The sequence below is a fragment of the Vicugna pacos genome, chromosome 29 (assembly GCF_048564905.1).
Source record: "Vicugna pacos chromosome 29, VicPac4, whole genome shotgun sequence".
NCBI classification, from domain to species: domain Eukaryota; kingdom Metazoa; phylum Chordata; class Mammalia; order Artiodactyla; family Camelidae; genus Vicugna; species Vicugna pacos.
The window spans coordinates 12,265,328-12,290,523 of record NC_133015.1 but is presented as its reverse complement, the minus strand read 5'-3'; the positions used below and the strand labels follow the sequence as shown (position 1 = coordinate 12,290,523).

The 25,196-nt window shown below is 41.0% G+C and overlaps 1 protein-coding gene across 10 annotated transcripts in view; it reads right to left on the bottom strand.

Annotated features, from left to right (window-relative positions):
- Positions 1-13,824, bottom strand: part of STAU2 (staufen double-stranded RNA binding protein 2) — a 248,593-nt gene extending 234,769 nt beyond the window's left edge. For 4 of the 10 annotated variants that reach the window (XM_072951788.1, XM_072951793.1, XM_072951792.1 and 1 more), the window contains exons 1-2: positions 13,077-13,220; positions 6,383-6,448 (exon numbers count right to left, since the gene is read on the bottom strand). Coding sequence is in view for 4 of the 10 variants with exons in the window: in XM_072951792.1 (XP_072807893.1) it covers positions 6,383-6,400 (18 nt within the window). In the remaining 6 variants the exon portion in view is untranslated. Of the gene's footprint in view, positions 1-6,382; positions 6,449-13,076; positions 13,221-13,707 lie in introns of those variants that run through there. The other 6 variants (XM_006202410.4, XM_015237707.3, XM_072951789.1 and 3 more) reach the window with 6 other exon arrangements.
- Between the last annotated feature and the right edge of the window lie 11,372 nt (positions 13,825-25,196).

Here is a 25,196-nt window from a genome sequence, read left to right as displayed (position 1 = left end):
TCAGTGAAGCCATCCAGTCCTGGATTTTTCTTTGGGAGGGATTTTTTTTTTTTAATTACTGATTCAATCCATTTTTACTTCTTATAGGTCTGTTCATATTTTCTGTTTTTTTGAGTCAGTTTTGGTAATCTGTGTTTCTAGAAATTTGTCCATTTCGTGTAGGTTATCCAATCTGTTGGCATACAATTGCTCACAGTACCCTCTTATAATCCTTTTCATTTCTTTAAGGTTAATGGTAATGTCCCCACTTCCATTTCTGATTTTAGTTATATGCGTCTTTGCTCTTTTTGTCAGTCTAGCTAAAGGTTTGTCAATTTTGTTGATCTTTTCAAAGAATCAACTTTCGGTTTTACTGATTCTCTATATTGTTTCCCATTCTCTATTTTGCTTACTTCCACTTTAATCTTTCTGATTTTCTTTCTTCGGCTAACTTTGGGTTTAATTTGCTCCTCTTTTTCTAGTTTCCTTAAGGTAAAAAGTCAGGCTATTTGTTTGAGATCTTCCCTCTTTTCTAATTGTAGGTTTACTGCTATAAATTTCCCTCTGAGCACTGCTTTCACTGCATCCCATAGTTACAGTATATTGTGTTTTCATTTTCATTTGTCTCTAATTATTTTCCAATTTCCCCTGTGATTTCTTCTTTGACTTGTTGGTTATTTAAGAATGTGTTTTTAATTTCCACTTATTTGTGAGTTTTTCAGTATTCTTTCTGTCATTGATTTCTAGCTTCATTCCACTGTGACCAAAGTAGCTACACTGCATGATTTCAATCTTTTAAAATGTATTGAGACTTGTTTTGTGGCCCAATATGTGGTCTATTCCTGGAGAATGTTTCACGTACACTTGAAAAATAATGTGTATTCTGCTGTTGCTGGGTGTTCTGTATGTATCTGTTAGGTCTAATTAGTTTATAGTGGTGTTCAAGTCCTCTGTTTCCTTACTGATCTTCTGTCTAGATGCTCTATTCCTTATTCAAGATGAGGTAAGCATTTTAATTTTGGACTGGATTACAAACATCATGAATTTTACATTGTTGCACTCTGAATTGCTCCTCAATATACTTTTAGACTTTGTTCTGGTGCACGTTACAAGTACTTGGGATCTTCTGGGGCCTTCTGGAGACTGCAATGCCCCATGTATTGCAAGGTCCCTACACTATAGATAGTGGAGACACAAACTATTCCCAGCCTTTGTGAGCCCGAGAAATTTTCTTACTGCTTTCCAGTAGTTCTTTCCCTGGCTTTCCATAGGTCCTGTCATGCATCTACAGATCAGACTCAGCAAAATATTCAAGACGATAATCCTCTGTGGCCACTCTCCCCCACAGCTCCCTTCTCTCTGGTGCTCTGTGCTACAGTTCTAATCACCTTGGCCTTCCCAAATGCTGATCTTTGTTTCCTAGTCCCATCAAAACTGGGATCTGTTTTGATTCCTCCTCCTCTCACTGTGGCCTGTGAACAGTCTAGTCTCTACTGTAAACTGGTGCAACACAAGGGCTTACCTCATTTGTTTCCATTGTCTCAGGGACCACAGTCTGGTGCCACCTGTCACCCAATGTCTAAAAGCCACTGGTCACATGTCTAGATGTTCACAAGTTATTTAAGGAGAAAGGGTTTATTAGTGCTGCATAACAAATTACCCCCAACTTAGTGACTTTGAAAAAACAAGCATTTATTTTTTTCATAGTTTCTGAGGTTCAGCAATCAAGGAGCAGCTTGGCTGGGTGGTTCTAGCTCAGAATTTCTCATGGGGGTGCAGTCAAGATGTCAGTGGGCCAGTAGTCTGAGGCTGGAAGCCAGACAAGGGCTGAGAGATCTGCTTCCACGAAGGCTCAGTCACACACTGTTGGCTAAAGGCCTTGGTTCCTTGTTAGCTGTTGGCAGGAGCCTCCATTTCTCACCATGTGGGCCTCTACATAGGGCTGTTCACAACACGGCAGCCAACTACTCTCAGAGTGAGCAGTGTGGGGTGGCACAGAGGGAGAGAGAGGAGGATGCAGAAGCCACAATGTCTTTTAAAACTGATCCTTGGAAATGATCCATCACCTCTACCATATTCTACTGGCCACACACACAAATGTGTGGGAGGATTACACAACGGTGTAAATAGCAGGGGGCATGGATCGCTGGGAGCCACCTTGGAAGCTGGCTACCCACAGGATAAATCTTGTTATGCCAGCATGGCAGAAAGCCAAAGTGTCTTTATACATTTTAACTTTCTTATGTTTCCTGCACTTTTAATCCTATCACTGTAGCCTGCATCCTATGACTTCAAGTGAGATAGGCAAATTGTAGATCCTACCCCAAAGCCAGACTTGGAGAAAAAACAAGTAAACTTAAGTAGTAGCAGCTTTTAAGAAAAAAGGCTAGAGTTCTGGTGCCTACAGAAGAAAAGGAGAGCACCTGCAGCTCACCTGGGTTTGAAAAATGTCCAAGTGCTTCACTTCCACAAACAACTACTTCAATGACCAACCTAAATGTCTGCCCTCCTGTCTCATCAATCTCCAAAGTAGCAACAGCAACACCTCCAGTCCCAGTAACACTAACAGAGTAGCAAGAATAGCAGGGCCAATGCTAAGCACGTGGCCTCTGTCATCTCAATGACTCCTCGCAACAAACCTGTGAGACAGGTACCATTATCCTTTAAATGCTAGGCCTTTTGTTTCTTGATGATCAACCCTGGCTTTACACTTCACCGTACACCTTGATACAACTTTATTCTTTCTCTATAACACCTGGCTCCCTCTTGCCCTACAGGGTTCTCCACTCTCCTGGCACTGAAATTCAGTTTGTCCTCCTCATTCTCCCATTCCCCTTGAGTCAGGCCTTAAAGCTTCCCCTTAGCTTCCATGTTCCCAACAGCTACTACCAAACGTCTTTAAAAGGAACCACCAGACTACTTAGGCCTCTGTTAATCCCCTGCTGCTGGGCTCTCCCAATGCAGCCTGACGTAGATTCCCCAACCCCATAGGACACACTGCCCTGTCAAGTCTGCATCACTAACTAACCCCCCCAAATTCGCCCTATTTCAGTCACTAATTGTAAAATATTATTTCATAGCACATGTGCCTTCTTAATTTATATTTGCTACAGCTTAATGTTAAAATGGGTTTCCTTTCCCTAAGGGCTTATAAATTAATCATCAGGGAGAAAGGTCCAAAATACACAAAAATCTTACTTAGTATGGTGCCCTGGAAACACAGGACATCATCATTTATTTTTTGAATAATGAATGAAAAAATATGAAGTAATGATTATAAACAGTAGCTCAGAAAATTCTCAAAGGAATTTTCTCAAAATCCAAAGAATTTTATTTACAAATAAAAAGGTAAAGATGCTAGGGGACACATACAAGCAATTCACAAAAGACAAGACACAAAAGAACAAATATAAGCAAACCATAGAAATGAAAATTAAAACATCACTTTTTGTCAGACAGATTGAAAAAGACTGAAAATTTGCCAAGGAAATATGGGGAAAAGCATTCTAATAAACTTTCAACAGATAAAATTCTGTATTTTTGGTATTTATGCATCAAATATCTTTAAAATCTGCATACCCCTTTGACTAGTATTTCCATTTCTAATAATTAATTGCAAGAAAATAATGGACAAAGGAACACAGATACATGCAAAAAAAAATACTCACTGTGGCACTATGATAGGAAATCTGTCCAACAATAAGGATTTGATTAAATAAATTTTAGTGCTTCCAAACTATGGATTATTATTAAGTCACTTCAGAATATTCTGTATTACATAATCCCAGTTTTTTAAATAACATATATTCACATAAAAACATACCTGTATAGAAAAAAATCTATAAGTATACACCCCAAAATGTTAGCAGTGATTATTTCTGTAAAAGAATAGTGGAATTACTTGCAATTTTTTCCCTTTTACTTATCTATACCACCTAATTTTTCTACATGAGTTGCACATGGATAACAACATACATTCTTAAAAGGCAAAAGTAAAAATGAGGTGCACAATTTAAAGGTGGAAGTGCCATTATCATAACAGAACATGGAACATCCCCATGTTCCCTAATAATAATAATGTCAGCAGAATTAATATCAAATAAAATATAAGTAGCTTAGTGTTCAATAGCCTAGTCTTTAATTAGTTCTAGGAACATATATGGAAGAATCTGCTAGTACTATGCAGGCATTTCAAGAAAACAAAAGACCTCCCAAATAAAAATTTAGCACTAATCCTACAGGCGGTGTTAAAAATCACACAGTAAAAATCTCAAATATGTCAAGATCAGTGTCAGCTTCAATCGCCTTTTCATGCCTTTCCACATTATCCTGAGAGCCCTCTAATGGTAGAGCAGCCACCATGAAAATAATAAAACATAAAAGCCACTCATAAATTTAAGAATTCAATGTGACTTAAGGTCTGGATGAAGAGAAGGTCATCTCCACAACTTCCACTATTCCAAATTAGCTTCACTTTTCCCCTCAGACTTGAACATTTTGGGGGATAAAACTTAGTCAATAACAAGTAAGGGTCCTGAAGTGAGTCAAGGAATACATATCTCTTATGAGCAAAGCATGCGCGTCTCCAGACACTGTGGACAACGCCAGCCAAAGCCCAGGGAACTGCCTATGGCCATGCAGAATGTCACCCAGGAGTTGTTTTCAATGCCTGGTTCAACGTGACCACTAGCACAGTCAGCAAATCCTCATTAAGACTAACTTATAAACCGTAATTTTCAATGATGTTGACTGGCATAAAATGAGTGATCACTTCCATCTGTCTATGGTAGAATAGGAAACAAATTATTCTAATTGCACCCATATAATTAAGGGCAGGTGTCTGCACAGTCACTTAGGGGGAACTACAGCACAGTTTGAACGTCATGACTCATCAAACTGCATCAACGCAGCCAGTGGGACCTGACAGCAGCCGTGAAGGCACAGGAAGCACCAAGCACAGTATGATTCCTTTTATCCTGTGTTAGTAACATCTTTGATGGAAGCAATATCTGCTGCACAAGAAAACTGTCTAGTCCAAGGAGAAAACTGAAGAACAACTTTGAATAAGGGAGAGATTTTACACTAGTGGCATTTGTGTAAAGCAACATAATATGATACCAAAACTAACAATGCAATCACGTGGTTATTGTCAACAAAAACGGAGATCTCCTGGCTTTAGTGACAACCCTGGCATCATTCATCTACTTGTTCAGCAAACACATGAAAACCATATATAACAAGAACTATTCTAGGACCTGGGGATGCAGGAGTAAACAAGCAAAGTGACTGCCTTCGCGAAGCACATCTAACAAGGAAGACAGATGTAAAATATTTACACAGCTGAATAGAACTTCAAATGCCAGGATGTCACTAAATAAAAGGGCAGGGTGCTATGAGAGCAACTCCTACGCCTGGGAGTCCAGGGAGCCAAGCACAGAGGAAGGGAGGAGAGGTCCAGGGAGAGGTAGTTTGTGCAAAGACCCTGCAGCTGGAACGAACCTGCTCATTCTAAGACCTGAAAGAGTCTAGTTTGACTGAAACATTTAAATTGTTTCCTGGGCACACATTAAGTTTGAGATCCTGTGATGTTAAGAGATCAAGGTGGTAACTGCTACTTGAGTCTGGAGCTCAGAAAAGAAGCCCAGACAAGGTATAAACTTAGAAGTCAGTGGCTTCGAGATGGTATGTGACACAAAGGAACTGGAGATCTCTTAGGCAAGGTGAGCTCGATGGGCGAGGGGTGGGTGTGGTGGTCATTATTTCTTCAAATCACAAAAAATTAATTACTTCTTGCAATCTCATTACTTCTCTCTTGATTTGCACATGTGAAATGAAACAAAGTATTTTCTAACATTACAGTTATGATACAATGCCCTTCTTGTTCAGAAAGGATAAGATTAAAGGTATGAAGTCATTGGAGAAATGCCAAGACCTAAGAAAAATATTTCTTTCAGTGAGTCTAGGGCATTAAATGCTACAGTTTATTTAGCAGAGCACCTCCTTCTAGCCTTTTCCAGTGCCCTAGAAAAAAGAATCTTTTTTTAACACAGTGATACAGCTACTTCAAAAGATTTGTCACTAGAAACACTTCCAGTCTGCAGAACTGCCGCCTGCCGAAGTCAGATCACGACTGTAAGCATTCTGAGCACACCAGCAAGTCCTGGAGGGATGTGACATCAAAAAGAACAGACCTCCTGCTCTGTACACTCAAAAGTTATCAATTTTCAGGACCATCACTATAACGCTTACTCAGCCTGCCCTGCAGTCTTTCTATGATGAATATATAGTATATAATTGCTCTGTCAAGTGGTAGTCAGGTTATGGTTATAGAAAAGCTGAGTTAAAATCCACGACAGATGGCCCAAGCACCATATAAGTGCGGCATGCCTTAACACAAACTCACCTGATTTATCTGAAGCATGTTAAAACAATAGTGACCAAACTGCTGTATCCCTCACGGCTCCAAAAACTAGAAAATGAAAATGAAGAAACAAAGTTCAACTTAGTTGGTGATCTCAGTGATCAGCACTTTAAACACATGCCCATGACCAAAATCAAATAGAAAATGGAGATCTACATCAGCACAGAGCTTCCTAAGATGATAAACATGCTCTCTATCTTTGCTGTCCAACCTGACAGCCACTAGCCACCTGTGGCTACTGAGCACTTGAAATGTGTGCTTAAAACAACTGAGAAAGTAGATTTTAAATTTCCTTTAATGTTATTTAAACTCAAATAACCACATGTGGCTGATGACCACCATACTAGACAGTGCAGATCCAGGCTGAATGAAGTCCCCTCTGGTTCTAGAGTTCTAAGATACTTTCAGCAAAAGTGAAGCTGGTTAAACAATCTAAAAGTTTCACATATTTAATATATTATATTAATATATACACTAATATTTAATTAATATTAATTATAATGTATATTAATATTTAATATATACTCCTGTTATTCCAGTAAGGTTTTAAACAGCTCTGCTCTCGTCCTCTATAAGATAAATTAAGCCTACAGTTACAGCGCACACATGTTCTCCTAGGGAGAATGGAAAAGAGGACACAGATCACCTAGCTGTATTTTCCCATTTGTGGTTTTATCATCATCATTATACAAACAGTATACATATTACAATTCTACAGAAAATCTTCAAAAAGAAAACTGCCATTCAGACATATTCCATTGTTACATCTGGATTTGTTTCCTTCTGGGTCTGACCTCCTCACCATTGGTGTATTTCTTTTCATGTAGCTAAACTTTTCCACACTTAGTTCAAAAATAGGTATCAAAGGAGGGTAGGAAAACCCAAATTTATCAATCAAGCAAGCAAGCATGAGATTTTGTAATGGGAAGAATTTACATAAAAAATAAATTATGTACAGTCCCCCCAAAAAAATTATCCAAAAAGCAACAACACAGTATTGATAAACAGCAAAAGAACTAAATCCAGTCAGTTGTGTAGAAATGTTTATGCTATAAAATGTTAATATTGAACTTCCCCTTGGAAGCAAAGATCCCCGATACATTTCTACACACAGATACCGTGTGTGTGTGTGTGTGTGTGTGTGTGTGTGTGTGTGTGTGTTTGTACACATTTGGCTACCATTTTTTCAAGATGACAAACTATGGTCAATCTGAAATGACTCTGAAAGTTTTCAATACATTCCTTACAATACTGCCCTCAGCATCTGTATTGATTTTTGTATTCCCCAAGAGAATCACATGCTGTAGAAATAGTACAAGGCATGAGCACCAGTGAATTCGAGTTTTAGTCCAAGCTATTCAGGAGATTACCTTTTGAGCACTGGTAAATTACTTTGAATATCTTTGGGGTTTTGGGGATTTTTTTTGCTTTTTTCCTTTTTTTCCCCCAAATCTTTAAAAAGAATGTGAGTCCTTGTGGCAGACAGCCTCTAACAAACAGAATACAGCAGAAATAATGAGCTAGCATTTCCAAGACTGGGTTATAAAAAGATCATCATTGTGCGGGAGGGTATAGCTCAGTGGCAGAGCACATGCTTAGCATGCACGAGGACCTGGGTTCAATCCGAGTACCTCCATTAAAAAAAAAGTTAAAATAAGAAACCATCATTTCCTCCTGAGTGTCACCTGCACTTGTTCTCTCACTTGTTTGCTCTGAGGGAAGCTGGCTGCCACGCTGTGAGCTGCCCGGTGGACAGACCTACATGGCAAAGAACTGAGGCTTTCGGTCCAATAATCCCCAAGGAACTGAATCCTGCCGAGTCACGTGACTGAGCTCAGAAGCAGCTCTTCCCCCAGGTGAACTTTCAGATGAGACTACAGCCCCAAAGACAGCTTACCCTTAACCTCCTAGAAGACCCTGAGACACAGCACCCAGATAAGCTGCACCCAGACTTCAAACCCACAGAAGCTGAGAAAATAAACGTTTTGTTGTTTTAAGCTCTTCATTTCTGGGGTAATTTGTTATGTGACAACAAATAAGATAGTTCCACTCGACTCTAAAATTCTATAATCCTATGGTGCTTTAGGTATTAATTTAATATATTCACATAAGCCAAAAAAAATCAATCTCCTGTTCAACATGAGCAAATGAGTAATATTAGACTTTGAAAGTGGTAAATTATGAAACTTAAACACTAACATTTTATTCAAAAGATGAAATTATTAAAACATGTAGCGTTAGTCAAATGGTATTAAAATACACTAAATACACTGCCTAGAACTAAAGATACGAACCCAATTTTTTAATTGAAAGCAATTCATTTGGATGTGAAAATGTAAATAAACCATTAAAAGCATCTCCGTGATTTAGTATTCCTTACTTTCTAGAATTTAACACAATCCAGTAAATGTTCACCATTTTGAGAAATCCCACTTTGTTTTTATTTCAGGTAAGCCTCTAAAAGTTACAAATCTTATCTATAGATCTGTATGTGTTTCTTCAGTATTAGAGTTTGGCAACACTGGTGGCTGATTCTGAGAAGAAGACACAATAAGATAGAGGGGTACATTTTTTTAAGTTCTAATCTTCTGATATACAAAAGGCAGTTTTATGAAGAAACTAAAATGAAAGCTCCTATTCCCCTAAAATTGACCATACAATTTTAAATATTCCGTAAGCCTTTCCTTCACAATTATAAAATAAAGATCTGTATAAATTAACACATGAAACTACTATGACTGTAACAACACTCTATGAGGTAACTGGATGACATTCTGAACTTGTTCTTTCTCACAAACAAGTTATATTAGATTTATATCAATATGAAAATTATAACTCACAACTATACCAAGGGAAACTTGGAACGCCCACAGTGGCACATCTCTTTAACACATCATTTCCTCTTAAAGACACACCAGGCCTAATGTCCTATATTTAAAACAACCTGATTAAAGTCATAGCAATAAAATGCAGAGCATTGTATACTGCCTATGGTTTCATAAAATCCACCCCTCCCTCTTCTGTCAAAAAGTGTCCAGCTACAACTCATTCCAATTACAGCCAAGTACTTTTAGAGAAACCTATTCACATGTCCCAAAAATGCCCTACAGTGATATCCAGTCAGGCACATTAGGACATGCAGTTCCAGATTCCAAGCTACTAAATAAAAACAGGCGGGGCGGTTTATGAAGAGAAGGCACTGGACAAGACTTGACATTCACGAAGGTCCCACATGTATCTGAAATGTATGGCTGATATTAATTTGCTGCTATTATTATGAATTACATTTTGCTCATCTGATTAACTGAAAGCTGCGCAAAATTAAATCTATAAAATCCTCATCAGTTAAATCCTGCTTTCTAAAATGGCATTATTAAATTAAAATACCTATAAATTTTATGTCAGCTCCCATTCCACCACTGACAGGCAATCCTCACTTAAATGTCTTGTCTGACAATATGAAAAGCAAAAATATTTACTATTTCCACTCTTAGACTCCAAACTACTACAAAACTAAATATCAACTCAAAGCTTCTTACTGCAAAAATTCATGGGGTCCTTAAAAAGTCTTTTAAAAAAGTTTTTCATTTCTTTTTAAAAGTAGGTACCCCCAAAAAACTATTTTTATATAAGAAAAACAAAGTAATTTAGTATAAAAAAATAGCTAAGAGCCATGACAGATTCTAAGAATATAGAAGTCTCACTCCATGAACCATCCCACTGAAAAACCCCACATACTATCAGTCCAGAAAAAAGGGGAAAGTAACATTTATCAGATACCAATTTTCTATACCAGGTGTCATATTTTGCCATTTTTATATTAGCTGATTTAATCCCCATCACTTTTGAGATGTAGGTGTTATTCTCATTTATCTATAAGTTCGGTTACTTTCTCCTTAGTCACAATGCTAAGATTAAAACCCAGTTTTGTCTGGTTCAAAGCCCCTTTCTTTCTGTTACATGTTAAATCATAAACAAAGACTCAATGCCTTAAAATTTTTCCTCTAACAAAGGGCTCTTGACGTCTAGAACAACATAATGACAAGGCTCCCACATAGAACTTCAAGGATTTATTCAAAATCAATGATACACAAATACAAACTATAATTATTATGGATTCTAGACACTCATTTAATATTTCCTTGAGTATCTAAAACAGGCACAAATGTATCTATATATGATTTGATTACGCTGCATGTCTCCTACTATTTAGTCTAATATTAAGACAATTCAATTTTGCAACATCTAGACTCTTCCCCTTTCTTTATTATGATTTGTACACATAAATGATCAGATAGCCAGTGCTCAAAGTATACAAAAATAAAAAAAAGGAGACAAAATAATAGAAGAATAAAAGAACAGGAGGTTAACTAAAAAACAAAACAAAACAAAACACTGGCCACTGTGTCTCCCAGAAACTGACCCAATCTCAGGATAATCACTCAGCCTCATTTCTGCATTGTTTATATACTAATAACTGTGATGACCGCCTCAGATTTTTTTTTTAATATTCTTATTCTTTGCTGAAAACCAGACCAGGCTACTCTTTCCTAGAATTTCATTCCAGGCAAGCCAAGTAAGCTAAAATTTGAAATTTATATGGTTTTCCATGCTGAAGTATTTAGGAGTAAAGAGCCATGATGATATATGTAACTTACCGTCAAATGGACCAGGAGAAGAATATTATGTGTGTGTAACTGAGAGATCAAATGATAAACTGGTAAAATGGTAACAGGTGACTCTAAGTTAAAGTTACGAGTCTTATTCTTGACACTTTTCTGTAAACTTGAAATTATTTCCAAATAAAAAACTAAAACTTGAAAATTACATAGCCGTCTCTCTGAAGCTAACAGTACCTACTTGGATTATACAGCAACACTTTTAGAAACACAAAACACAGGTTTTCAAGGAAAAATTTAGTGATGTGTGAGGAAATCTGCACCATATTCTACCAACTAATGATCACTTAGGAATAAATTTCAAACTACACTGCCATGTAATGGAATGTGGCAATAGTCACTTGAGTTAAAGGAATAAAAATCCACAGACACCACATTGTTTGATGTAAGCCCTTCACAAATTTAATACAGGCCTGCTGCAAAATGCAATAAATCTACAATTCAAGTGGTATGTATTACCTCTGGTTTGCAGTAAAATATAGACAAACTGAAAAATGAAAAATCTGCCATATGACAAAACAATCGAAATGCAGAATGTCTTGGTTTTGATGGTTTTATTAAAAAAGATTTTTTTTCTACTGCAGTTCAATTCACAACAGTATATGTGAATCATCTTAAGCAAGCAAGGACGAAGAGGAAACATCCTCCAGGAACAATGCTACAATCTTTTCTGCAAGGGTACTATATTATTCCGCCTGCCCGTTACAACTTTGATTTCAAATCTTCATTATTCTTTCTTAAAGCATAAAAATGCATTAGAAGAGAAGTAATGCTCAGAAAAAGTTCACCAAAATTGTGAAGTCAAACATTAGGTTTTCAGCTAACAGTGAAATAGCTTTAAAAGATCACCTCTATCCTTTCTGCAGGAAACACAAGCTTTAAAATCCTTTAGTACATTCCCCTAATTGAATGAATGGTCTTTCTCTACCCAAATAGTTCTAAACCTTTTGGGAAAGGGAGATGGGCGCCTCCTGCCAAGTATAGACCCTTTCCAAAGAAAATTATCCACAAATGCAAAATTCTGCACATATTTCCAGGGACTTCCAGAACCCCGAGCCATTATCCCCGCCCCCCTCCCGAAGAATCCCAGCTTAGCGTCTCCTCTGCAGAACACCCCCCTGAACACAATCCACACAGTCCCCGGCTCGCTCCCGGAGGGACTGGAGGCTCTGCCCTCACCCAGTGGATTCCGTAACTGATCTTTGTCTCTTCGCCCAACTCCCTTCACCTCGGCAAGGTCACTGCCAACTACCCCTTTAAGCCGAGCCCTCACGGTAGTAGTTCGTAGGAGCCACGAGAGAACTTGCCTGTCATAGGATATATTTTGTCCCCTCGGCCCCACCTACCTTCCCCATTTCGGCATGTTACGTCTTTATCACTTGCCCATTATACAGAAATAGCCACCACCACCCCCCGGCGCGCCCCCGCCCCGCCGCTCCTCCAGCGCCCCCAGGTCCATTTCCCGCAGACCCTCCAAGGACAGGCCTCCCTCCATGTCCCCTCCCTTCCCCTCTTCTCTCCCCTCCCCTCTGCAGGGACCCTCCCCCGGCCCTTGCCCTCCCTCTCCCGCACCGCCGCATCACCCGCCGTCCCCTCTTCCGGCGTTTCCACCCCGGCCCCGAAGACCCCACCTTCCCGGGTCCCTGCTCCCCCCACCCCCACCCCGCAGTCCATTAGTGCTGGCCTCCTTGCTTTCCTCGGGGCTCCTCCCCTCCGGACACCTGTGTCGTCCCACCCCCTCCACAGACGCCCCCTCCCCAATTCATTTGCCTCCTCCCCGGCTCCCTTGCCCACCTCCATCTTCCTCCCTTCCCCCTCCCGCCCCGAGAGAGCCCAAGGAGGGAGGGAAGGCGCGGGGGAGGGGAGGCCGCGGAGGGGCCGCTCTTCTGGGGTTCGCCGCACGCCGCGGACCTGCAGGGCTCCCCAGCGCCCTCTGTCTCCTCCGCCAGCAGAGCGGAAGTCGGGGCCTCCCAGACGCCCCCCACAAGGGTATTTACCTTCTCGCCAGGGACACTTTGCAGACGGCTCCAACATTGGCAAACACTACAGAGAACTGACCCCGCTCGGCCGCCGCCGCCGCCGGCTTCCACCCCTCGGGCTCCCCGCCCCCCGCCTCCACCCGCCTTCCCTGCGCTCCCGCCGCGCCCTCCCGCGCCCGCGCGGCGCGGCCCCGCCGACGCAGCCGCTCCCGCGCCCCAGCCCTCCCGGCGCGCGCGCGCACTCCCGGCCCCCCGCGGACTCGCGCGGCGCGCCCGGCGCCGGCCCTACCTCCCTTCCTCCTCTCGCCGGCCTGCGGCCGAGCGCGGCCATTGTTCGCAGCGTCGCTCCCGCCCCCTGGCGGCCGGCCGGCCGCCGCAGCAGCGGCCGCCGCGGTGCTGGCGCCGGCATGGCCGGGCCCCCGGGCGAGAGCCGATCCCCGGGGCCTTGGAAGGAGGACGAGCGAGTGCTGAGGAACCGTGCCGGGTCCGCAGTTCTCTAGTCCCCGGCCCGGCTCCCCGCCCTCTCGGCTGCAGAAGGTGGGGGGGGGGGCAGCCTCTTCCAAACCTGCACTCGGCAACTGCCTTCCCCGCCCAAATGACCCTCTGCTTTTTCCTGGCGGCGGGTAGCGCCTGGATTCCCCGCCCGTACCTTCCCCAGACTCTCTCGCTGCCCCCCTCTGCTCTGCTGGGGACGTGCGACCATCCCGCGTCTGCTCCGGCCGCCGCTGTGTGATGCACGGTTTAGCAGATCCTGCACCTTTCCAGACTGGGAGGAGGAGGGGGGCGGGGGAGAAGGGGAGGGGGTTAGCGCAACTGTCTCGCCCAGAAAACACTAGTGATCAGTAATCACCTGCTCTCCAAGATCCGCAGCGTGGCCAAACATCCTCCTCGACCAGAAAAATCGTCTTTGGTCACATAAGAAAGAAATCCTTCGAACCAAAAAGGAAGACCATCTTACAACAGTGCCCTAGATCCTAGATTGTTGAGGCAAGAGTGCCAGAAACTCGAATTACTTCTTGATCGTCCTGGTTTTGATGTGGGTTACTGATGCCCGGGTAACTTCAACCCAGTTAAGCCCAGTGAAATACAACACTCCATTTAGTAAATGGCACCATAAATAATTTGGCAATAAAGTAAGTCTAGAAATAGAATTACTACTGTTTTCACAAACTTACCATTTGCATTATTATTCCCAGGGTTCCTTGCCAGTATCAGTTCTCTGCCTGAGAAATGTCTACCAGACCTAGGATTTCAGGCGTCACCTAAAACAGCTGGGAAGACAGTATAGCCTCGTGGTTCTTAAAGTAAGGGCATTCAAATTAGATAGCCAAGCCTGGTTACCCACTTACTAACTAGAAGACCATGGGCATGTTACTTAGCCAATGAGTCAGTTTATTCTTTTGTTCGACAGGAGATAACGTGGTAATATGTATTTAAACGTGATAGTATTTCAGCGCCGTGGTAAGATATTAGCTATTGCTAGATTTTCCTCCTAGAGCTCTTTCCTGTGCTCCTTCCCTCCGTTTCACCTCTGCCAATTCCCTCAAATTTAACATGGTGCATCTTCCCTAAATCTGCACTTGTCCTTGGCTAATGACTTCTAGCTGCTCAGGCCCAGCATTCAAATACTGGTTGAACGCTTTGAAGGAGTGCATGCCCTTCACACTGTCAGTACCAAGGAACAAGCATCCCACCTTTGTGCCTTCCCATAGGCTACTCCCTTTCCCTGTGGTCCATCCCTCCTCTCACCTGATGAGCAGATCATTCTTCAGATCATTCCAAAATCACCTCCTTGAGAGCATTCTCTAATTCCTCTGAGCAGGCCAGCACCCTTCTTCTGACTCTCCTCTGACATAGCAAGTATCTTAGGTTGTTCATGAGCCTGACTCCATATGCCCAACAGTACATTATTTAAGGCCAGGCTCTGTATCTCATTCATCTGTGTAGTCCCAGCGTCCAACAGACAGTGGGTGGAAGTAAATGCTTTTGGAATAAATGGATGAGTTTATGCTTTTAGAAAGGAGTCTGAAGTGGTCAGAAATTTCATTCATTCCCTCTGATTCAGGTGGTTAAAGCTAATTGAAAACTTTATCTTCGCTCTAACTTTTTCTTGTAACTGATTTTAAATCTTTGGTTATCCACTTACTAACTAGGAGGGCATGGGCATGTTACATGGAAACCCCAAACGGAATGAATGTTTGGAAGCCATAATTATTAGAGAGAAAATTGTTTTTAAGCTTGGGTCAGCACTTTCCATTGCTCAAGGCATGTAGATTGCATCAGTACCTGGAGTCACCTGAGTGACATGGAAATCCACAGGTAAATCTATGATCTTCTTGGAATTTCACTTGAAAATGAAATGCTTGTATAGGAGTTGAAAAGAAGAGATATTTAAAGAGGGATGGTCCTGTTGGCAGCTGATTAAAACAAAGCAACTGATTTATGAATGCATCTTTACCAGGCACCATTGCAGTTGAATATTCAACCATCGGAAAAGGATAATGTTTTCAAATTCATCACAGTCAGGTTTGAGTGATTTGAACAGGACAGATTCTAGAATCACAAAACAATTTCTTTTCCAGTTATGTCTTCTCTTTTATGTCTTCTCTTTTCTTATATTTAACGTCCTTTTCTTGACACCACTTTTCCTGTAAAATTCATTAAGTCCCCCAGCATCCCACCATATAAGTTAGTCTCTTTTATATATTTTTTCTGAACATATTTTTATCATTATGCAGTATTTTTTTCTTCCAATATACCTTCAGCTCTTCGAAGACAAGAACAATGACTTCCCCCATCTCTGCTTCTCCAGCACCTAGCACAGTGCCTATGGTGATCAATAAATGCTGGCTGAATGAATGGATTTGTGAATGTGACATTTACTGAGTACCTACAATATACCAAGTACTATTCATGGCCCAGGGAAATATAGCAGTGAAAAAAATTTGCAAAATCTTTGTCCTCGTGGAACTTACAGAGAAATGAATGAATAGATAAATGCATGAAAAAAAACCCTTTCCAATCCTTTACCTCCATTAGAATATGTTTCTGGAAATTTCCAATGCATTTGCCTGTTCACTAATTAGTTACTTGGAACTCAATTTTTCTCCCATAACAATGATGTCAAAATAGTTATTAGAGTATCAGCTGCCTAAACACTGTACTAAAAAGCAATATAAAAATTACATTACAAATATAATCGTTAAGAGTAAGGAAACAATTTTATTTAATAAAATATACAGAGGTTCTGTTAAGTCTTATCAAATATATTGTTCAACAAATATTTTTAAATAAAAATAATATGGAACCAATTATACTTGTACTGACTTTGCTTTTTCCTTCATATCTATCATCTTCTCTCTAAAAATCTCAGTTGTTTTTCTTAAGTATATCTACACTTTCCACTGTGCCAAAAATTTGATTCACCTATATTCTAATATTTTTATTCTAATTTATTTGTCATATTTGTAATGGCATTAAGTCTCATTTTCAATCTTACTTAGCTAAAACGCAAGATGAGATAGCTTTACAATCTGCTTTTTCATCTTAATCTATGTTTTATCATCTGCAAATTGGGTTCTTTCATTGAATGTATACTGTATTTGTCTATAGTACAAAGCATTCATATAAAGTATTCTTCTGTCTCATGGGTGTTTTTTCTTCTAGTTTGGGTTCTTCCTCTGTCTTTTTAATGCAATTCTATTATTATTATTATTACTATTATTATTATTAGTTACTGTAATGATTAATTTTAAATTAATTTATTTTCATTTTGCTCATGTCTAATCTGGGAAGCTCTCTCCAGATCTTCTGTTAGCTTAGCTTTGCCCAGTAGAGCTTCTTGGAAAATTTAAATTATTTTTTTCACTAAGTTTTGTTTCACTAATTTTATTAGTTTTTAGGAATGGAAGAGTGTGAGATTGTGATGTAATAAGAAATATTTATTTTTATATTTATCCAGGGTTCCTGTTACAGAGCTCCTAAAAACCCTTGTAATTTTCTGAAGGATAAGAGTGAAAAGAGCATCATTTGTTATATTTGTTTTTTGTTTCCAGCTCCTTAGAGAGCTTCAGAGTATTAAGGTGAAAGGAGTGTCTTTTGTTATTCATAATAAGCCCCTTTCAACCACACCTGAGTTTATGTAAATAAGATGATTTTTAGAAAGCCCCTAAAGAGGGGGGCTCTGGTTGCCAGGGGAACCAACCTAGTGATTAGAGGATTGGAATTTTTAGCTCTACCCCTTAACCTCCAGGGAGGGGAGAGGGGCTAGAGGTCACCAATGACCAAAGATTTAATCAATCATGCCTATGTAATATTGCATGATAAATTTGGTAAAGACAGAATTAGAGAAAGAGCCATTGTATCTAAATTAGCTTAAAAAACCAACAATTAATGCTTTTGAAGACTGTTGTGAATTACTAGCTGCCTCTTTTATATTTTCCATAGCTTGGCAAACTCCATTGAATAAATAAACACATAAACAAGCAAACAAAAAATCTTGGCTGAAGGAGAGAGCTTCCAGGTTGCTGAATATATCGAGGTGCTGGAAGGGTGGCATGCCTGAACAGGGCATGGAAACTGGAAGTTCCATATCCCTTCTCCATAACTTGTCCTAGAAATTTTCTCAATTTGCCTGTACCTGAGTTGATCCTTTTATAATAAACCTGTAATCTAATAAGTAAATTTTTCCTGAGTTTTGTGGGCCTCTCTAGCAAATTATTAAACCAGAGTAAAGGGTCATGGGAACCCTAGATTTATAGCCAGCCAGTCAGATGCAGAGGTGATAAGCTGGACTTACAATGACATCTGAAGTGAGAGGGAGTGGGGCTGTCTTATGAGACTGAGCTCTTAATCTGTGGTGTCTGCATTAACCCCAAGCTGTTAGTGTCGGATCACTTGGTATGGGAAATCTGGTTCTAGGTACTTTCACCATAAACATCTTTGCTGCCAGCATTTTCTCCGCAAACATTTTGGCTGCATAACTAATTGGCCGTCAGGCAATTCTGCTATGAGAGATAAAATAACTGGTTGACAGTTTGGTTTGACAGTTTGGTTTCAACTGGTTTGGTGTCATTTCTCCACTGATGCAGCGTTCCTATTTTTATATTACATAAATCTTGGGCCTCATAATGGTCTACACAGTGATGAGTAGTTGATGATAACAATCATATATCAACTTGATAGAAACTATGGTGATAAGAAAACTTACTGGAAGTACAAAATCTGGCTTAGATGATTTGTGAAATGTAAGGACTGAGCATGTGCTGGAACATTTAAACGTAGTCTTGATATATTCTACCAGTTATATGCCTGACATTTATTGATAACAAATAGCAACATCCCACGTCTGTTCGCTTTACTTCCAGGGAAATCTGAAAAGACTTAGAGAGATTTTTTTTTTTATAGCCTATAGAATTTACGTCCCCACATTAGAGCCTGAATCCTCAGTGATCGATTTTAAGAAAGCGAGTCTCATCGCTTTCTCTAACGTATACCTGAATACAAGTATAGCTGGCTGTTCATCTTACATGGCAAGAAACATTTACTGCAAAATCATTGATATCGGAGAAAAGTTGTGCTATGTAACAGATGCCAAATTTAACACGAAAATTAAACGCATTAAGTGTTATCATTTCTTCCAGTTAGTGATGTTATTGATGGCTTTATTAAGCTGACACATGACACTGATTTGCCCCAAGAGTTAATTTCTTATTTTGAAACATACTGCGTTGGAGAAGAAAGAGGCCAAGGGCCTCAAAGGGGCAAAGCTGAACCTACGGTTCTCATAGAACTTTGGAACATCTATCAATGGGCATGTGGCAATATGCCAAGAACACACAACAGTGTAGAAGATTTTCATAATACAATACAAAGCTCAGTAACAAATATGCATCCTAGGATTTGGAAACTGATACGTCTTTTTTTTTTTAAGAGAAAGAAATTTCTTTTTTTCTTCTTTATTTGGCTGTTTTCTGGGGGGTGGGGGAGGTGATTAGGTTTATTTATTTACTTTTTTTTTTTTTAATGGAGGTGCTGGGGATAGAACCCAGGACCTTGTGCTCACTAAGCACGTACTGTACCACTGAGCTATATCCTCCCCCAATACCTGTCTTAATGAAGGAAGAATTTTGGCAACAATAAAAAGTGTGATGCTAAACAAGGAGACAAATTAAGAAGCAAAACAAAAATAACTATAACATACTATGAACAAAACACTTGGAAGACAAGTACTCAGATACAATCTACAAAATAAAACCAATTATTTGTGCAATATTGCCATAAATCTACACACATCTTAAATGTATTCAACTATTTGTATTTTGCAATAAAGTCTGTTTAATTTTGCTATTCATTTCTCATGTTTCATGTTTATGTGCTTTTTGATGTCCCTTTTTATTTTTCATGATTTTATCTTTTATGGCAAAACTGCCTTATGGCCAAATAGTTATGCCATAAAAATGTTTGCAACAGAGATGCTCATGGCAAAAATACCAGACACAGGACAGTTCATACATCTGATATTAGACACGTTGGTATGAGTGGTGAAGAACTATGTTTTTTTTCTCATTTAGTTGGTGTCCAGAGAACCAGAATACTGTTTGGTAGTGTAGGGGGAAAATTCCAGAGAGAGAATTTATAATTTGACTTTATTCTACCATTGTTACCCTAAATTTCTGATAATTTTCTTTATGTCTTGTTTATAATCATTTAAATTTCCTTGAAATGGAAATAAATATGTAACATCTCTGAACACAGGGGGCTTGGAGGTGGCACGTGTTGCTTCTTAAATAGATTCAGTGACTTGTTCAAACACTTTTTAATTGTGACTATTTTGAAAGGCATCATTTAGCAATCAGCTTTTTCATCTTTCCTTATTGTCCCCCACTCTTTTCAAAAGACTTCATTATTCTTTCTCCCTTCCCATTGATAAAGGAAGAAAAAAAAAAACTGAGCATCCCAGCTATTTACACTTTCTCATTCTGTCACCTCCTTGGTAATTGTTGATGGTACTCAGAATTAGTAATATATTGCAGTGTAATAAGCCACCCCCAAAGGCAGTGGCTCAAAACAACAGCCATTTATTTAGTTCATGCAGTTTGGGCAAAGCTCAGTAGCCTGTCCCTGCTCCACGCAGTATCAGCGAGGGCAGCTCACGGGCTGGTAGCCCGAATCACAGAAGCACACTGACACCTGTGGTTGGTGCTGGCTGTCAGCTGGGACCTCATCTGGGGCTATCAGCCAGAAGACCTGTGGCCTGAGGAGCTGCTTGGCTTCCTCAAAGCATGGTGGCTGGGTTCCAAACACAGGGAGTCAAAGACTCCAGTTTTGTAAGGCCTGGGCCCAGAAGCTGGCACAGATGTGCTGTGAATTCTACCTTATCCTATTGGTCAAGCAGTCACAGTGCCCAGACTCAAGGGATGAGACCTGACTCCATCTCTCCATGGGAGGCAAGTCAGAGAATTTTAGGGTCACATTTAAAATACCACACGTCTGTGGGGTAAGGAAATAGCTCAGTGGGAGAGCCCATGTTTAGCATGCAGAAGGTCCTGGGTTCAATCCCCAGTACCTCCATTAAAAAAAATAAAATAAAAATATATTAAAACTCCACCTATTCACTGAAACATATCACCTTGTCTTTTCATTCTATCACTCTTGTGTTTAAAACAGAACCAAACCAAAAAAAGTGACATTGAAGATTTCCTTCCACAGACACCCAGGTCTGCAGGAATCAAACACCTCTCTTACCTACCCAAGACAGCTGTACACCCGAGTGATGGAGATCACAAAAACCAGGTTCAAGAGGGATTAATACACTATTCTAGTCCAGTCTCCTCCCCAGGCCAAGGGGGAGGCTTTGGCCAGTTAGGCAGTTAGCAGTTGCAGCAGCAGAAGAGAGGAAGGGGTAGGTTGGAAGCTGAAGGAGAGGCCCAGGAGTGACATGCAGGTGTAACATTTAGTCATGCTGTGTTTCTGGGACATGTGCAGTTGGGCCACGCTGCCAGCAAGGAGGTGAGACATGATCTGGGGAGGGGCCAGCAGAGGGCAGCCAGACAAGGTCAGGCCGACTGGCAGTATCAGGAGCGCTCATCCCCCGGGGCAGGTACAAGCCATCTGTTCATTTGCTTGTTCAACATATTCGCCTGTGTATGAGTATGTTGGCTACCCCAAAATGTGGCACCTTGGCATAGTGAAGATTTTAAGCTGAAGGAATTTGAGAAACAGCTTGTACAGGAAGGACTTTCTGACCTTCCCCTGAAACAGGTCATAAAACCCTCATGTGAGACATGCCCTCCCTGTACCCAGAGGAGAGGAGCATCCTTATCTCCCAAGATGAAAGGACACGGAGAGGAATCCGCATGAACAGGCCTTGCTAAGTTTCAGCCGGTTTTCTCCACTCACCTCATAACCTCTGTCCCAACCCGCCTTTTCCCCTCTCTTCATCAAACCTGGCATAAATGCACGCGGGTTTCATCGTTTCTTCAGGTCTTCATTTCCTTATGAAGGCTTCCAAGGCACGTCAAGATTGCATCAAATAAAAGTGTATGCTTTTCCCTTGTTAATCTGTCTTTTGTCCCAGGGGTCCCAGTCGAGAACTTAGGAAGGTAGAGGGAAAAGACTGATTTCCTCTTTTACACCTGCCAGTGACAGTGAGGCTTGTCAGTGTGTTAAGAAATTGGTGCCACCCCGTACCCCGGCTGCTGTATGGGGCCAGCAGACTTCTCTGCCCCATCAGTCCAAGTTCCTGGTATGTTCTCTCCATCCTACCAGCTGTCCTCCAACACACACACATACACACACACATCCCCCATTTCTTAAGACCCGAGAGACAATTTTTGTTCAGTACTGCTGGCCTCTTTGCCCAGGGCTGCACCCATCTGCATCCTCACCTCTCAGGATATCTTCCTCTAAGGGCTGTCCCCGCCTCCACCTTATTCCTTAATGACAATTTAAAATTTTTCATCCTCCTGAGACCGGTCCCTTGACTCTTCCCTCTACTTCTCCCCATTCTCATGTTAATTAACCTAATGTTTTTATAAGGCATCTGTAAAGACCCATGAAGGGAAGCTAAGACAGCAAATTCCAGACTGGTGTTCACTTGTGCAACATAAGGTTATAGGGTGCGCCCATGTGAAAGGGGCCCACTTAACCCTGACATTTACCAAGACTCAGGTAATGGGTGCAGTCAGCAGGTGAATACCCGGGTTATCTCAAAGCCCGCCCCGCGGGTTTGCTTATGAAGCACATCAGCTGCTCCCCCTGGAGTGTTCCACCTGCATTTACAGATGGAGCGGGGCAGCCTTCCTTCTCGGGGCAAACAGCTCTTACAGTGGCCAGTATGCAGTCCATGAGGCTGGCTGTCCGCTCAGGAACAACCTGCTTTGTGTCTGGATCAAATAGAGTCATCTGTGATGGTTCCGCAGGGAGCCGCGGGCCCTGCGTGAACCCAAACAGGCTCTTCCATCTGCAGAGTTCAAAAACCAAAGACTTTCCCCCTAAATGACTCTCACAACACATTTTAGTAAAGGTTTTTCAAGAAGCTGCTGATAATGATCCACAAGATGAGATTTTTGTCGCACTGTCCCCTCTGCTTGCAGTAGCTTCCTGGTTGTACCCTCCCCCACAGGGAGGTGGCGGGAGAAGGGGTGAGAGCAGTGGGCGTGAGAGGCTGAAAGCTCTAATCCTTTAGCCAAGACTTGGTTTTTCTAGTGACCACGCCCCCATCCTGAAGTCATCTAGGGGCCTCAGCTACTAGAAATCTCATTAAGGTACAAAAAAGGGCACATTCATCACTTAGGAGATTCTAAGGATCTTGGAGGCTCTCGTGTCAAGACTAAATATTATAAAAAAAAGATCTTCCTATCTCCCTATTATTCAGGAAATCACAAGGATTTTAGGAGCTCTGTGTCAGAAACTAGGGTCAGAGACCAAATATATATTTATCATGTTATAAGTACGTTTATGGGAATTTTTAAAAGGTACCCTCCTGGGTAGATGCAGACCCATAAGCACAGGTGTTACTGAGTACATGTTACCTTTGAGCCAGGAAGACAGAAATGAGCAGAAGATGCACTGGATTTCCATCCCTGCTGCCCCTCAGCTAGGGCTTTGTGAACGGGCAGCAAAGCAGTAAGCACTCTTGTCTCCAGGCTGCGGGTTCAGTCAATTGCCTTAAGCCAGCTGGCAGCTTATTTAATACCCTTAGGTCAAAAGTGACCTGACCCATCCCATCCCACGCCCAAGCTAGTGCCATTTTTCCACTTCCATCCAGCGAGTAAGTGTCTGCCTCCTCCTTATACCACAAAAGGAATTAAAACCCTCATCACTAGATCCTATCAGGTCAGTTTTTCCAGCCCTTCTTTTAGCAGCAGGCTCAGTGGATGCTGTCAGAATTATCCTTGGATCCCCTAAATTCAGACTACAAAGCCAGAACCCGTCGAAAACAGGATTAACAATATCAAGTATGGAATCTTTTGACCAAATTCCAGACCATAAATAGGACTGGTCTAGAATACCGTGTACTGTAATTCCATGGAGTCATTTCAACAGACATTAATAGACGTTATATGAGGAATGGATTCTTTAATTAACTATGTCTAAGAAGCTGTGAGTTCAACAAAGGTAAAGAAGTTTCTTTACGGCAGGACTTCTCAGAGCCTGCCTTCTGCCAATAAAGATGGAATGTCCGAGGAGGGATAAGTTAGGCTCTGTTTCCCAAACTCATTTGACCATAGGAACTTTCTGGCAGGGAGCACATCCATGGAGCACATTTGGGGAAACAGTAAGGCACAGGTGAAGAGCAAGCAGAGGGACTGCCTGTAGATGGAGCTGAAGGCACCATTTCCCAGCTAGGAATCGAAGGTTTCTGGTAAAATCAGAAAGGTCACTATACTAATATCCCCCTGTATCTTTAATCATCAGCTGATCATTCCTTTAAATAAACTTTATTTTTTAGAGCAGTTTTAGGTCCACAGCAAAACTGAGTGGAAGGTACAGAGATTTCCCATATATGCCCTGCCCCAGACATGCACTGCCTTCCCCGTGATCAACATCCTGCACAAATGGTTACTTGTGTGACAACCGACAAACCTACACTGCCACATCTTTATCACCCAGAGTCTGTAGTTTACCTTAGGCTTCACTGTTTATGTCCTACTTTAGTCTTTTTCTTTTTTTTAATGTCGTACTTTCTATGGGTTTGGCCAAAGGTATGATGACAAATATCCACCAACTGATCATATTTTTACAGGCCTTTTCCTCCATTCTCTAGTACTCTGTTTTCTTAATTCTAAGATCTAAAATGTCATCTTGAAAGGACTACTGGATGGCACAATGGCTACAAAGATAGGTTTCAATGTTTTAAAGCAGGTTGACAAAAAAAAAAAAAAAGCAGGTTGACAAACTACAGCCTGTCGGTCAAAAACGGTCTGTTGTCTGTTTTTGTGAAAAAAGTTTTTTAAAAATACAGCCACGCCCTTTCTTCACAAATTGTCTATGGCTGCTTTCATGCAACTGCAGAGTTGAGTAGTTGCAATTGATACTCTAAGAACCCCTAAAATTGAACATATTTACTGTCTGGCTCTTTATAGAAAACTTTGCCAGCCTTACTTAAGGAAAGAAAATAAAAGGTAGCGTAAGTTCAGTATTCAGTCTTTTTCAAAGTCATATTTCAATGAATTTTGCTAGTTTGAACTTAAATGATGCAATTAATTCTCCATTGTGCCCTTTAACCATCTCTGTGTACTCGGAAAGTTTCCCTTTCCCTTTCCTCAGAGAAACTCTACTTTTCTGTCACCTGAAGAAAAACCTAAAAGTTGTGAGTTAAGTTTTATCTGAGGACCTCACTCGGAACTATAGCCCTGGAGGCAGCCTCTCACAAAGCTCTGAGGAACTGCTCAGCTAAGGGAGGAGCCAGGATATATAGGAGTTTTTGCTGAAAACAAACAAACAAAAAACCCCATGTAATCACACACTTACTGCTAATCAAAAAAACCCCCAGACATCTCAAGTTAATGATTTCAGTGCTTTTCTGTGTATGGGAAGATACAAGAGTCTGGGCTCATTGAAATTATTCCTTAGATCCGCATCTTAACTAACTAGGGCCAATATCCCGTTCTCTATCCTGAATTCCCCTCAGGA